At 36.9% G+C, this 15,692-nt stretch overlaps 2 protein-coding genes across 2 annotated transcripts in view; one reads left to right on the top strand and one right to left on the bottom strand.

Annotated features, from left to right (window-relative positions):
• The first annotated feature begins 419 nt into the window (after positions 1-419).
• LOC136801136 (serine racemase-like) overlaps positions 420-15,692 on the top strand; it is a 29,953-nt gene continuing 14,680 nt past the window's right edge. Inside the window, exon 1 of the mRNA XM_067057757.1 lies at positions 420-755. Within this exon, the coding sequence (XP_066913858.1) occupies positions 456-755 (300 nt within the window). The 5' untranslated portion in view covers positions 420-455. The remainder of the gene's footprint in view (positions 756-15,692) is intronic.
• LOC136801135 (uncharacterized) lies at positions 1,327-4,758 on the bottom strand. Its single transcript, XM_067057756.1, has 2 exons — positions 4,614-4,758; positions 1,327-3,176 (listed from the first exon to the last, which is right to left on the bottom strand). The coding sequence occupies exons 1-2, from the start codon at positions 4,751-4,753 to the stop codon at positions 1,721-1,723; spliced, it is 1,596 nt and encodes a 531-aa protein (XP_066913857.1). The 5' UTR covers positions 4,754-4,758; the 3' UTR covers positions 1,327-1,720.

The following is a 15,692-nucleotide window of genomic DNA, read 5'->3' as shown; positions in this document are numbered from 1 at the left end:
TCGAAATTTTCTGTTATAAAAAAGGCTACTCGTCTGGCAAATGTCTTGCATAACTCTTAAAGAGTTTTCGTTTTAGAATTATTTGGTATACATTTTTTTATTAGAACACCTAAATTTTGGCTGAGGCTGAATGTACTTAAATGTTCATAACTTTCACCAAAAATCCTTACGTCAAATTTAGAAACTCAAAAAACTGGGAAAATTAAATTCTGTTCTTGGCACGACCGTTGCGAATTTTAAGAAATGATGTTCTAAAATGTGTTTTAAAATGCTTGAACTGAAGCTGGCCATGATGTTCCTATGATGTTCTCAAATTTAAATCGATTTTCAGCGCCTTAATAAACTTAGTTCTAATAAAAAACGTGTATATTTAGTACCGTAAGATTCCAACCATTTATCATTGTTTTATTTCCAGATAACAAAACGTTAAAATACTTAGAAAATCAATATCACTTATGAAAGTGAAGAATCTACATACACTTTTTAATCGTCCATCCACCATAAACACCGTCAAACAAACTCTTCAAAAATCATTCACCGCCCAAATGACCGCCCAAGCTGCACCACTCTCTGTTATGAAAGTCCATCTTAAAGATGAGGTGACTTTGGATGGGATTTTAAAAGCAAGGGAAAGAATTAAAGACCACGTTTACGTGACGCCTGTTATGACTTGTAGTTATTTCGATCAACTGTTGGGAGATGGAAAGAAACTATATTTCAAGTGTGAAAATTTCCAAAAGACTGGCTCTTTCAAGGTATGGCTAATTTTTCTTTGTCCATTTGTCTTTGCAAAATTTAGTACCTTTTCTTTTGGCTGTACAACTACATTACGCTTTAGAAATGGTCTTTTTGAAGTAGTTTTGTATGTTGTGGTACAATATGTATTAGCATGAACATGGTATTAGGAGCATGATATCAAAAATTTGCCCTGATCTAAGGAGTGCCCTACGAAGTGACACAATTCACTACCTCAGCCGCTGGTCTAAAAGTCCAAAGATTTACGATTCGATTTTGTGGCTTTCTGGGGGTCCTAGGACCCATAAGGGACCTCTGTGAAAATTTCGGCCTCATTTATCTTACTCCACAGGCTATGGGTCTACACTGAGTCGGTTCCCCCACCCTCAGCGAGACATAAAATGCATTTAAATGTAGCAGACCGGCACAAAGCAAGATTTTACAAAAAAGGAAAAATCGCCCGTGGTCTGAGTGGGACAGGCTATATTATGTTTGACCTTACACATTTATTTCGACCGGTCAATATTCGCGATGAGACATGGAATAAACACATGATCAATTTTCAACTTTTAAGATGGTACTATATTTCCTTTACAAAAAAACAAGATGATAATGTTTCCATGAAATACTAAATTAATGATGGTAACAATGTATTTACATTAGATAAAGGCGCTGAAGATTTTTTTTGTTTGAACTTTCTCGAGATAGAATGTCAAAGTTCCCATTGGCTAAGTTAAAAATGATGCCGACCCGATGATGTTGTTTTTATGCCCATACTTTCAAGCTTCGCGACAAGAAGAATATGATAGTGTTGATGCATGGATTCAAAGATTTCATTTCTTTCAAATCCTGGCCCACTGAACCATGCACCGTCCCGTTTATCAATTATTTTTCCTGCAATTTGATATTATTGCACCAGGGAGTATTATGATGACATTCCAGAAGCTAGATCTTAAAAGCTTCTTTCTCGAGAAAGGTCTTGTTGTTACCTAACTGGTATTATATATGGCAACATATTATTTGTTGGTATAGATTGATGCGTGAAGGTTATATTGCCAAAGGTCATTGCTTGTGTGAGCGTGGTATTGCCGTATGACATTGCTGGCAAAGATTGTTTTGTAAACGTGGTATTGATAAAGGACTGATGGCGATGTTCTCCTTCTTGGCTTTGCTTTGAATTTATCGTTTCTTGAAGTAGTTTATCGTTATATCCACATTCGATACGATCATAGTTTGATTGGTGATTTGTGTCGTCTTGGATATCATCACGATGATGTTTTTCGTCCATCTCTGGTCCGCTATTGAATAAAAGGTGGACTGCGTCTAGCACGTGTTGTTCGTCATGATCAAGATTGGTGTCTCTTTGTAGGCGTTCAACGTTATTATTAATCCTTTCTTGCACGTCTCGATATGCAATTTTTTCAGGGATTTTATGCGCGTCTTGATATGACCAGTCTACCCCTCCTTGCGCGTCTTGGTATGACACGTCTACGTAGGCCCCTCCTTGCGCGCCTTGGTATGTCATGTCTACGTAGGCCCCTCCTTGCGCGCCTTGGTATGTCATGTCTACGTAGGCCCCTCCTTGCGCGTCTTGATATGACACGTCTACGTAGGTCTCTTCTTGCGCGTCTTGATATGACACGTCTACGTAGGCCTCTCCTTGCGCGTCTTGATATGACACGTCTACGTAGGTCTCTTCTTGCGCGTCTTGATAAGACACGTCTACGTAGGTCTCTCCTTGCGCGTCTTGATATGACACGTCTACGTAGGCCTCTTCTTGTCTGTCTTGGTATGACACGTTTTGGCTGGCCCCTTCTTGCATAATTTGATATACCAAGTTCTCGAAAACCTCTTTTTGTGCGCCTCGGTATGGAATGTTTTCATATAGACCTTGAGCGTATTCAACGTCTTCGTAGGCCCCTTCTTCTTGCGCGTCTTGGTATTCCAGGTTCTCGTAAAACCCACCTTGTGCGGCTTGGTATACAATATTATCAAAGATTTCGTGTAAATCTTGGTATGCTACGTTTTCGTCGGCCACTTCTTGAGCGTCTTGATATACAAAGTCATCGTAGGCCGCTTCTTCCGTGCCTTGATTTGAAATATCCTCATAGAGTTCTACCACGACTTGATATACACCAGAATAGTATTCCAGCGCAACCATCGTGTCTTGTTGCATATCGCTTGCGTCTTGTTGCAAATCGCTTGCATCTGTTCCGCTTGCGTCTGTTCCGCTTACAATGTTCGTGAGGTAACTGACCAAATGGTTGAGATACTGAGCGAGCTCTACCACGTTTTCCAATTGATTTTTACCGCCAATGAAACCTCTCTCATACTCGGGGACTGGGTCGTATATCTGCTCAAGCATCGTTTGGACGTACATTTCTGGTGATCTACTTGTCGTATTTAACTCGTAATAAGATGTATTGACGGATTCATGCGCCCTACAAACAAACAAATATAATTCATATAGAGTTGTAGAAGGACGGGAAACCTCAAAACCTAAGGGTTGATAAATGTTGTTAGAAAGATAGGGTAAGTAAGGCTCCGACCGCACTTTGAGGTAACTCAAAGACTCCTTTTTCTACCAAAAGGTTGTAAAAGAGATTTGTTCAAACAGAAAAACTGAAAACCTTAGGGTTGATAAATGTTGTTAGAAAGATAGGGTAAGTAAGGCTCCGACCGCACTTTCCGGCAACTCAAAGACTCCTTTTTCTACCAAAAGGTTGTAAAAGAGATTTGTTCAAACAGAAAGAATAAAAACCTAAGGGTTGATAAATGTTGTTAGAAAGATAGGGTAAGTAAGGCTCCGACCGCACTTTGAGGCAACTCAAAGACTCCTTTTTCTACCAAAAGGTTGTAAAAGAGATTTGTTCAAACAGAAAAACTGAAAACCTAAGGGTTGATAAATGTTGTTAAAAAGATAGGGTAAGTAAGGCTCCGACCGCACTTTGAGGCGACTCAAAGAATCCTTTTTCTACCGGAAGGTCGTAAAAGAGATTTGTTCAAACAGAAAAACTGAAAACCTTAGGGTTGATAAATGTTGTTAGAAAGATAGGGTAAGTAAGGTTCCGACCGCACTTTGAGGCAACTCAAAGAATCCTTTTTCTACCAGAAGGTCGTAAAAGAGATTTGTTCAAACAGAAAAACTGAAAACCTTAGGGTTGATAAATGTTGTTAGAAAGATAGGGTAAGTAAGGTTCCGACCGCACTTTGAGGCAACTCAAAGAATCCTTTTTCTACCAGAAGGTCGTAAAAGAGATTTGTTCAAACAGAAAAACTCAAAACCTTAGGGTTGATAAATGTTGTTAGAAAGATGGGGTAAGTAAGGCTCCGACCGCACTTTGAGGTAACTCAAAGAATCCTTTTTCTACCAGAAGGTCGTAAAAGAGATTTGTTCAAACAAAAAAACTCAAAACCTTAGGGTTGATAAATGTTGTTAAAAAGATGGGGGTAAGTAAGGCTCCGACCGCACTTTGAGGCAACTCAAAGAATCCTTTTTCTACCAGAAGGTCGTAAAAGAGATTTGTTCAAACAGAAAAACTGAAAACCTTAGGGTTGATAAATGTTGTTAAAAAGATGGGGGTAAGTAAGGTTCCGACCGCACTTTGAGGCGACTCAAAGACTCCTTTTTCTATCTAAAGGTAGGGGGGCACCTAGCACCTCACTTTCTCCTTCGATTCGCTTATCCTTGGCCCTTCTCTAAACAGAGAGATGTCGTGTCGTCTCGAGAGAAATCGAAATACCCTCTGCCGATGATCAAATCTTTAACTTTGCACAGCCGAACGCTCTACCTATAAATTACGGTCGCTTTTGAAAATTATGTCAAAAAATGAGAAATTAGAAAAGTTTTAACTGATGGAAGTAAATCAAAAACCTACCATTGGTAATTTTCTTCGTCATTCTCTCCAAGAAGTTCTGCTTCCATGTTGGCGAAGAAATAATCCAATAATTGAAAAATTCTTTGAAAAGCTTCACAAAAAATAACAGTATACTTTTCAAAGAAGAAAAACGTCTGCATTCACTGAGCACCAAATCCAAATGAGATTTCAGTTGCAACATTCTAGCTAGCTCAACTGAAGTTGAGAATTATTGACGTCAAATAATTTTTTTCTTTTACTTCGACGTCACACACTTGACGAAGTTTGTGAACTAGGTGGTTCATTTTTGTCATTCCTGGTACAAGAGCAATGAAAAAAAGCTTATTGCCCTCTTTCATATCTTTAGATAAGATACTGAATTACTTTATTCGGATTGAGTTTTGCTGAGTCAGTAGTTCTTTAGCATATTTACTCACCTTAAAAATGAATTATCTCGAGATCTAGACACTAAAACATAACCATTTTTGAATACTACAAACTCAGGGCTATTCAGCCGTGGGAATGATTTTTTCTGAAAATGCTCCTAGGAAAATGACGACGTCATCGCAAAACGCCAAAAATGTCGATTTTTCGCCTTAAAAATGCCATTTCTCGGCACAAGATGGTCGAAACTTAACCAATAACCCCATTTTCTTTATCTACTTTTCACACTGAATCCGTTGATAGCATCATATATTTAATTTCAAAACTTCGAAAAAACCGTTAGTAAAGAACTTGACAAGTTCTATCGATTAACTAAAAATCGATTCACTCGAAAACTGCATGAGATTCGAAGTGCATTTGTTTTTTGTAAATTCTACACCCTATTAGCCAATATGGAACATGCTGTCTTTTTTCCATAGAGATTTTTTTCCACTGTTTACATCTTATTTTTAAATACGATAGTACTTTATGTTTAACTAACGAATTCAAAATTTACTTGTATGCAAGAGGGTATTTAAGTACCTTTGGCTCTTTTATACCATATTAAGGCTCATCTATTGCAACCCGGTCTTCTGATTACCTAGATCTCTCCGATCCGCATACACGAACTAGAAAGATCTAAATAATCAGCAGTCCATGTCGCTCTAGACTTTATTTCTTTACACAGTATTACTTCACGTTTGCATTGAAAACTTCTGAACACTTTTAAAAAATGTTTACTTGTGGTTTTTTTAAATTGCTCTGAGGAAGTTTTTTAAATTGATTTGAGCATAGTTGATTATAATTTAATTAAGAGTAATCACAAGCTGCGTTTGAAAATGTTCTTTTGAAGTATATCTTCTGTCTTCAATTTAAAGGTTTTATTTTTAAATAAGAGTGATATCGTTATTGCTTACTCATCAATTTTAATTTACAAGCTAAAAATAGGGTTTTTTGGACTTTGCATAATCCTGTAATTACTTTTTTCTGATTTTTTGTACAAAGATGGGGGGGGGCAAGATTCTCTAAAGAATGGCTGAAATGGTTTTTCCCGGAAAATTCTTATTCGCCTTAAATAACGGATTTTCGTATTTTGGGGAAATTCCCTTTAACCAAATATAAAGAAAATATAGCTTTTCTCAATGTTGACTCATAATTTTTTTCAGATTTACGCTAGAGCTGAAGACGCCTTAAGATTTTGACGCGCCCTAGGATTTTGACGCGCCTCGGCGTTTGGACATGCCCTAAAATTTTGACGGACGTGCTTTGAAATATTTGAAATGTAGTATTTTCTTTATAAGAAACCAAATAATAAAGTTTGATCTAAATGTAATAGTAATTAGCTTTCGGCATTTTCTAAGGAATCAAGGTGTCGAAGATGTCCTTAGCAAAATGATTATTTCTTAAGAGATTAGCCTAAAGTCGAACCGTTTCATTTATCGGCAGTACACTTTATATCATTTCCGCTTTATTACATTGTAACATGGCTGGGTAATAAAAATACTAAAGTCAAAGTCATTGTCAAATTATCAGGGCGCGTTAAATTATCAGGGCGCGTCAAATTATCAGGTTGCGTCAAATTTTTAGGGTGCGTTGAACATTTTTCAGTAAAGAATAAATGCAAAACAAGGGATGGAATCCGTGCCGATACCCCCTCCTTTTCAGGGGAAGTTCGAACCTTCTCTTCCTTGTTTTTCGCCGCTTGCACGACCGACACGATCAGTAACCGCTGACTACAGACATTTAGACAGCTTCGCAATCCACGATCACGCACCTGAACTAGGGTTTATATCACTTACACAATAAATGCTTGCAAATTCGATTATCTATACAGCTGGACAGTTGTTAACGAATTTCTACTTGTGGTCTTGTTCTGCTATATGGTTCTGTATTTTCTTATATACTTTCATACACTCTATACTAATTAATATATACGTCTATGTTGAGAACGAAATACCCTACGAATGTTTTGTAATAGACGCTATAATCGCTATATTCCTTGCTTTCCAAAGTGAACTTTGTGAGAAAAAATAATCCCATCTTCTATAGTAATCTATTTTAAAATACATTTCAGTTTTTTATAGGGAGGATAGAGATATTTAACATATTCTTATCACACTGTAAGCCTAATGTATTCGAGTGGATTTATTTCCATGAATTTCAGCTATAGATGGATGTTCGGTCTCTCCAGGAGATATGAAAGGATGACTGCAACATTTTTATATAGCTACCGTCAAGGCGTTTTGTTTAGGGTCCAAGATACGGAACCATATGACAAAATAGATTCAACACAAGCTATGTGGTCTGACAAGCAGGCGACGGGAGTACAACAAAAATGTGCCTGTTTGGAATGATCTTTGCAGGTAGTTCAAACTAAAAATGGATGAAATTCGAGGCTATGAACATAGACTACTGAATGCTAGAAATTTGTTCTATAAACATGTCCATGTATAAACATAGAAAGTTAGGGACTTAAGGAAAAATTGATTAAGACAAAAACAGACAAAGTTAACTTAAAAAAGGATCTTTGACAGGGGGGGGGGGTCGGTAGTAAAATCTCAGACATATATGAGTAGTAAAAGGATTTTTACGAATTTTTACAAAGAGGTAATTTACTACCCTGGTAGTAAAAGTTTTTGGGACAATTTGTCATAAAGACCACCTACTTTTTGGTTGCTTTTCGGACTGATTTTACAAAAAAAGCTAAAAAATGATTATTTCTGTGACACATTTTTCACTTTGTGCAAAAATTAATGTTTTGCCCTTAGAATTAAAGTCTTTTTTATATTGAGAAAAAAACTCGAGAATTTTTTGTTTGCAGCAAACAACTTTCCAACAGAAAATTTTTTCAAGTCATAAAAATTTTCAGATTTTTTCAGAAAAGTCATCCAAAAAATTAAAGAATTACAAAAATAGCTATAATTTGCTAATTTTACCAGTTTTAACTACCCAGGTAGTAAAAATTTTTCAACATTTAACACATAGATACCACCCATTTTAGTATTTTAACTACCCTGGGTAGTAAATTTTTTTCTTCAATTTTTCGTCACACCACCGCCGTAGTAAACGTCATTATGTCTGAGATTTTACTACTGCCCCCCCCTGTCTTTGACCCATTCGAGGAAAACAGTTTTTCGCCGTCGGTTTGGCTGATATGGGTAAAGTTATCTTGGCATTTGAGAATAGGCCTTTATTTTGACATGTAAATCCCACAGCAAATATCGGAGCTTAGGCAGCCTGGATATGATTTAGAGCAATATCGTCTGCGTAAGCTAAATCAGCTATAAGGGGTTGTCTTCTACTTCAATGACGTTTTTAAGTGAAGCCATACGTAGTTGCTTGCGATTGAAAAGCGAAGAGCTTAGTTTAGCACGATTATAAAGAGATAAGGTGCAAGAAAAAAAGAACACCGAAACCAATAGAGAATGGGTCAGTTTGCCTTTAAGGGGTTACTACTGTGGCAAAAGTGTTTCTATACTTTGATGGCATTGACTACGGTTACAGGAATACCATAGGCTTGGAGAATTTAGGACATTCGTTTACGATTAATAGAGTCAAATTTTTGCGAAAATTGATGAACGAGATGACCACCTCTTGTTTGGGCTGTAACATGTGTAAAGGTATCGCCGCAATAATATTCGAGAAGTATGAAGAAGAGGGGTCATCTGAGTTTTAGTGTATTGCAACTGCCATCCGGTGCCCCCTCCTTGACAGGAAGACGTAGAGGACTTAATAAATCAATAATTATCATAAAAACGATATTTTAGCTTTCAATGGGGCTGGGAGAGGCATAAGGAGCAGCTAGTACAAATGTTGAGTAAAGAATAGCGGTGAAACAATCGTCGACAGACCGATACCTCATCCTCTTCCGGAGGAGCATCGGTAACCCACGATTGAATTTCGTATACTGAATTATCACAGTATCATCCATTACTGATGATTCCCGACACAAAGCAAACGCGACTCACAAACCTGACTAAACCAAGCTTTCTAATCCGTCTACTTCATGCAAGGAATCAGGAGTTCTAGACTTTATAGCTTTTACACGAGAATTTTTTGTTTGCAGCAAACAACTTTCCAACAGAAAATTTTTTCAAGTCATAAAAATTTTCAGATTTTTTCAGAAAAGTCATCCAAAAAATTAAAGAATTACAAAAATAGCTATAATTTGCTAATTTTACCAGTTTTAACTACCCAGGTAGTAAAATTTTTTCAACATTTAACACATAGATACCACCCATTTTAGTATTTTAACTACCCTGGGTAGTAAATTTTTTTCTTCAATTTTTCGTCACACCACCACCGTAGTAAACGTCATTATGTCTGAGATTTTACTACTGACCCCCCCCTGTCTTTGACCCATTCGAGGAAAACAGTTTTTCGCCGTCGGTTTGGCTGATATGGGTAAAGTTATCTTGGCATTTGAGAATAGGCCTTTATTTTGACATGTAAATCCCACAGCAAATATCGGAGCTTAGGCAGCCTGGATATGATTTAGAGCAATATCGTCTGCGTAAGCTAAATCAGCTATAAAGGGGTTGTCTTCTACTTCAATGACGTTTTTTAAGTGAAGCCATACGTAGTTGCTTGCGATTGAAAAGCGAAGAGCTTAGTTTAGCACGATTATAAAGAGATAAGGTGCAAGAAAAAAAGAACACCGAAACCAATAGAGAATGGGTCAGTTTGCCTTTAAGGGGTTACTACTGTGGCAAAAGTGTTTCTATACTTTGATGGCATTGACTACGGTTACAGGAATACCATAGGCTTGGAGAATTTAGGACATTCGTTTACGATTAATAGAGTCAAATTTTTGCGAAAATTGATGAACGAGATGACCACCTCTTGTTTGGGCTGTAACATGTGTAAAGGTATCGCCGCAATAATATTCGAGAAGTATGAAGAAGAAGTGTCGTCTGAGTTTTAGTGTATTGCAACTGCCATCCGGTGCCCCCCCTCCTGACAGGAAGACGTAGAGGACTTAATAAATCAATAATTATCATAAAAAACGATATTTTAGCTTTCAATGGGGCTGGGAGAGGCATAAGGAGCAGCTAATACAAATGTTGAGTAAAGAATAGCGGTGAAACAATCGTCGACAGACCGATACCTCATCCTCTTCCGGAGGAGCATCGGTAACCCACGATTGAATTTCGTATACTGAATATCACAGTATCATCCATTACTGATGATTCCCGACACAAAGCAAACGCGACTCACAAACCTGACTAAACCAAGCTTTCTAATCCGTCTACTTCATGCAAGGAATCAGGAGTTCTAGACTTTATAGCTTTTACACGAGAATTTTTTGTTTGCAGCAAACAACTTTCCAACAGAAAATTTTTTCAAGTCATAAAAATTTTCAGATTTTTTCAGAAAAGTCATCCAAAAAATTAAAGAATTACAAAAATAGCTATAATTTGCTAATTTTACCAGTTTTAACTACCCAGGTAGTAAAATTTTTTCAACATTTAACACATAGATACCACCCATTTTAGTATTTTTAACTACCCTGGGTAGTAAATTTTTTTTCTTCAATTTTTTCGTCACACCACCACCGTAGTAAACGTCATTATGTCTGAGATTTTACTACTGACCCCCCCTGTCTTTGACCCATTCGAGGAAAACAGTTTTTCGCCGTCGGTTTGGCTGATATGGGTAAAGTTATCTTGGCATTTGAGAATAGGCCTTTATTTTGACATGTAAATCCCACAGCAAATATCGGAGCTTAGGCAGCCTGGATATGATTTAGAGCAATATCGTCTGCGTAAGCTAAATCAGCTATAAGGGGTTGTCTTCTACTTCAATGACGTTTTTAAGTGAAGCCATACGTAGTTGCTTGCGATTGAAAAGCGAAGAGCTTAGTTTAGCACGATTATAAAGAGATAAGGTGCAAGAAAAAAAGAACACTGAAACCAATAGAGAATGGGTCAGTTTGCCTTTAAGGGGTTACTACTGTGGCAAAAGTGTTTCTATACTTTGATGGCATTGACTACGGTTACAGGAATACCATAGGCTTGGAGAATTTAGGACATTCGTTTACGATTAATAGAGTCAAATTTTTGCGAAAATTGATGAACGAGATGACCACCTCTTGTTTGGGCTGTAACATGTGTAAAGGTATCGCCGCATAATATTCGAGAAGTATGAAGAAAGAGGGGTCATCTGAGTTTTAGTGTATTGCAACTGCCATCCGGTGCCCCCTCCTTGACAGGAAGACGTAGAGGACTTAATAAATCAATAATTATCATAAAAACGATATTTTAGCTTTCAATGGGGCTGGGAGAGGCATAAGGAGCAGCTAATACAAATGTTGAGTAAAGAATAGCGGTGAAACAATCGTCGACAGACCGATACCTCATCCTCTTCCGGAGGAGCATCGGTAACCCACGATTGAATTTCGTATACTGAATTATCACAGTATCATCCATTACTGATGATTCCCGACACAAAGCAAACGCGACTCACAAACCTGACTAAACCAAGCTTTCTAATCCGTCTACTTCATGCAAGGAATCAGGAGTTCTAGACTTTATAGCTTTTACACAGTGTGAATCTGAGATGTTTACATTGGAACAGTTTTTATCGAATTTCTACTTAGTGTTCAAACCGCCGATAAGGAATTTCACAGTGACGATGTCAAAATATTGTGACCAAGTTTTAGGATCCACAACATTTTTCGTGGGACGCAACTGCATGTAATTGGTCAAGGGGGGGGTTATCAAACGTTTATTCAATTCATTCATTTTTGGCAAAAGTTTTATGGCCAAAAAGCTGATGTTGCTGGCAACCAAAAATGAGTAAAAAATTGACGATTTTCAAAGTTGGATAAATGATTGATACAGTACTATCGGATAGAGCCCCCCCCCTTCACAAAAAAGTTTCAAAACCTACAATCACATGCGGTTGCAACCCACGAAAGATGCAATGGATTTTGTGACAAAAGATACCAATCTCTTCTAATATTATATATAGTTAAGATTTAATGGTAAATGTTGCTGTTTTTGTAGAAGAGGCACATCTCACTCCTCTGTTACAAAAAACTGAACATAAAATGTCCGAGGGAGGGAAAGGATGGAGAATGAGATTTGCACGCCAAGCACTTTTGAGAGTAATTGTCTTCTTAGCTTGTTCGAGTGCATGGTCAACTCCACCAGGGAGGAGGGGCTATGGCCGGCCGTCTCACTTTTCAAATAAAATGTAATAGCATGGTTCATACATTTCGGGGAAAATTCAGTCTGAAATAGTGTCATTTCAAGGCATACACGCTTTCTTTTTTATAAGAATGGTGTAAATCCATTTCATCGTGAATATTCTTAACTTTTTTGGGAAAATCATCCAAAAATATTCTTACAGCACATTCTTAGGTTGGGATCCTTATTCATACTAGATTTAAAATTTAGTACATACGTCTCAAGCATAAAATGGCACTTTTGTAAAAGGAGTGAGCCTAACTTGGGGATAATTGATAATTTATAATTGAAAATACTCTTAAAATGGCATTCTTAGCTTTTAGTAGTAAAATTCCATGATGGTGATATTCTTAGCATATTCTTAGTTTTTTGGCCATTTTCATCATGGACATTCTTATAAAGTGTATTCTTATAAAAAAAACGTGTATTAGAGGGGAAAATCGAAAGCCGGTAGACGCCATGCAACAAGGAGGCTCAAAAATGCTAAAAAAGAGGAAAATTTAAGAATAAAACTGACTTTGTAACTATACAGTATGAGGCATGATAAGAAAAATCGACTTTCACCTTTTCATTTACTGCATCATAGGAGTAAAGACTGATTACCAAATTTTCCTGTTAAAACAATAAGAACATGTCAGGGACTTGCATCCTGAGGATTGTTTTGATTGACTCATTCGGGTCGGTCGTGAAAGCCTACAGCATTACTGTATAAGCGAGGACAACCTTCGAACTTTAGTTTATTTCATAAATTTTATGAAAGTTGTTGTTCTGCTATACCCGGACACTTTTGGAAAAATAACTTCTTGTGGGTAGAATTACACGTGCAGTAGGAATTTCCCATTCACCATCATCGTCTGTTTACAGTACTTCTACACGTTTTTTATATAAGACATCCAAAATTTTTGAAGCCTTCGGATGTTCTTAACTTTTTTGAGTTTTAAGCCTCAAAATGTTATTAAAATGTTCTTAATTTTGCCATTTTTGGAATATTTTTGTGCAATTTCCTAAGAAATTGGGCATTTTAGAGTCCATAAAGTCTTAAAATGTTCTTAACTTGTTCTTAATATTTCGGCCATCGAAGCCTATGTTCTTACATAGTCTATTCTATAAAAAAACGTGTTTATTAATCAGATTTCTGTAAATTGTTTTTTTACAGAATTTGGAGTAAACAATGATAAGTAGGTATAACACTCGTTGGCAGACCGACACCCTTCCTCTACAGGGGGAGTATTGATATTCCAATTCTTGTCTCTCGCATACGCGAGTTATCGTAGTATCATTTGTCATTTGTATTATCTATTACTAATGATCCCCAACATTAGATAACGGACATTTTTACACAATATTTATCTCCATGAAGGGAACCAAACAGTACAGACTTTATGGCTCTTACACAATAGTGTGCTGCACATTTGAACTGTCTCTATCTGGGCAGTTGTTAACAAATTTCTACTTGTGGTCGAGGCAGTATACAAGGGAATTACCCTTCGAACATAATAATGCCTATACCAATATTGTTAAATGTTGTTTTAACAGTTTGTGATAAGAAATTCCTATCTATCGTCCCGGGCTATCAAGGATTAGACGATCGTTAGTTCCATCGACGTCCGCAAGAATACACGTCTTTTTTATAAGAACATAAGGCTTCGATGAAAATTATTTAAATGCTTAGCACTTTCGTTGCTTTTATTCTTTTTTAGCATAAATACTCTTCAGTAAGCTGAATGTAGAAACCAAGTTGTTAACTCCCTCCAAACAACATCACACACACACACAAGAACATAAGGCTTCGATGGGCTAGATGTTAAAAACAAGTTAAGAACATTTTGAGGCTTTGCGGACTCTAGAACACCGAATTTCAAAGGAAAACGAACAAAATTACTTGAAAAAGGCAAAAATAAGAACATGTTTAGAACATTTTTAGGCTTGAAACTTAAAAAGATAAGAACATTCCAAGGCTTCAAAAATTATGGACGTTCTTATAAAAAAGTCGTGTAACCACCAGTACGATCAACAAAAGTGTACTCTTGTTCTATTTTTTTATGACCTAAGCAAACTCACCGACTGGATAGGGGGTGGCGTACGGTTTTTCGGTATTGCGGAAATCGACCCTTTTTTCTTCGGAAATTCGGAAATCAGGCAAAATTCCTTCGGTATTTCGGAATTTTGAAATTGTTTCGGTATCGGAAATCCATGAATTTTAGCTTCGAAATTATTGTAAAGTTTTTATCCCTTTTTTTCGGAATTTTGGGAAATTTGATGAAAAATTAGTCAAAAAGAGGAAAAATGCCCAAAAAATTGGTATCGGAATTGCAAGTATTTTTTTACGGAATTTCGGAAATCGCGAACCCCGTACGCCCCCCCTGGATAAAGGGAGCGCTTAAAACGTCTATATGCCCCATATGCAATTTGTTCAATGAAGCTTTGAAGTGTTTAAGAAGTATATGGTTTGGATAAATTAATCCTGTCTAATTTTTTAAAGTCTGTGACCAGTTTGACCGTCGATGTCCGCTATTTAGAGAGAAAAAAGTAGGGTTATAGCCATTTCGCACGAAATCATTTCGTACAAAAACTTTGTCCGCTAATTGGAGGGTTCACTAATTATTGAGTGTCCGCCTTTTGGAAACTCTTTTATGAGGATCTGACTAGGAAATGGCCGGGGAAAATATAATTGTCCACTAATCAGAGGTGCCCGCCTTTTAGAGTTCCCTCTAATTGGAGGTTTTACTATGATTAAAAAATGCCTGATTAATCGTAGCCTGTACTCTTCTTCGCACAAAAAAGACTTATTTATTAATTCTCGCTCGGATGACTTTATGCCATATTTCTCACAATTTATGCAAGCGATATGACACGCAATTCAAATTCGAGCTTTAGCTATTTGACAGTTATTGTCAGAGAGTTGTTTCCGAATGATTTGTACAGTTTTATTTGTGGTTCTCTCGAGAGGTGATCATTTCTCAATGTGATTTTCATTTTCAATTCAAAATATTTTTTGATTTTGTTACCTTGAATAAAAAGTAATGAATTATTCACATTTATTGTCCGTTAAAAAATTCCTAGTCGACATAAGATTAATGGGGATTTTTAAACTTTATCATTGCCAGGGAAACGTTCCCGACGCATTTTCAGGATCTTTCCATACAATAGACGATATCGGATTTAGATAAATGCAATGCATTCTGGTTTCTAGGGACTCTCAAAGGAATTATAATAGATCAATTATAATAGATTATAATTCCTTTGAGAGTCCCTAGAAACCAGAATGCATTGTATTTATCTAAATCCGATATCGTCTATTACTTCAGATACACTGGGAAAAATGATTCTTCTGTTGCGTACGACTGCGTGGACGATACTTTACGGTCTTTTTGCGTTACTTTTTGCGTACCCAGAGTCTCAGTATGTTTCCGGTGTAAAGTGGTAATAGGAAAGTTTATCCACCCCGCAATAGTTGCTGCCGATTGAATTTCGATTCGCTCATTAG

Source organism: Clytia hemisphaerica, unplaced genomic scaffold (genome assembly GCF_902728285.1).
Source record: "Clytia hemisphaerica strain Z4C2 unplaced genomic scaffold, Clytia hemisphaerica genome assembly, whole genome shotgun sequence".
NCBI classification, from domain to species: Eukaryota; Metazoa; Cnidaria; class Hydrozoa; order Leptothecata; family Clytiidae; genus Clytia; species Clytia hemisphaerica.
The sequence above is the reverse complement of the archived record's forward strand: the minus strand, read 5'-3'. Positions and strand labels throughout refer to the sequence as shown.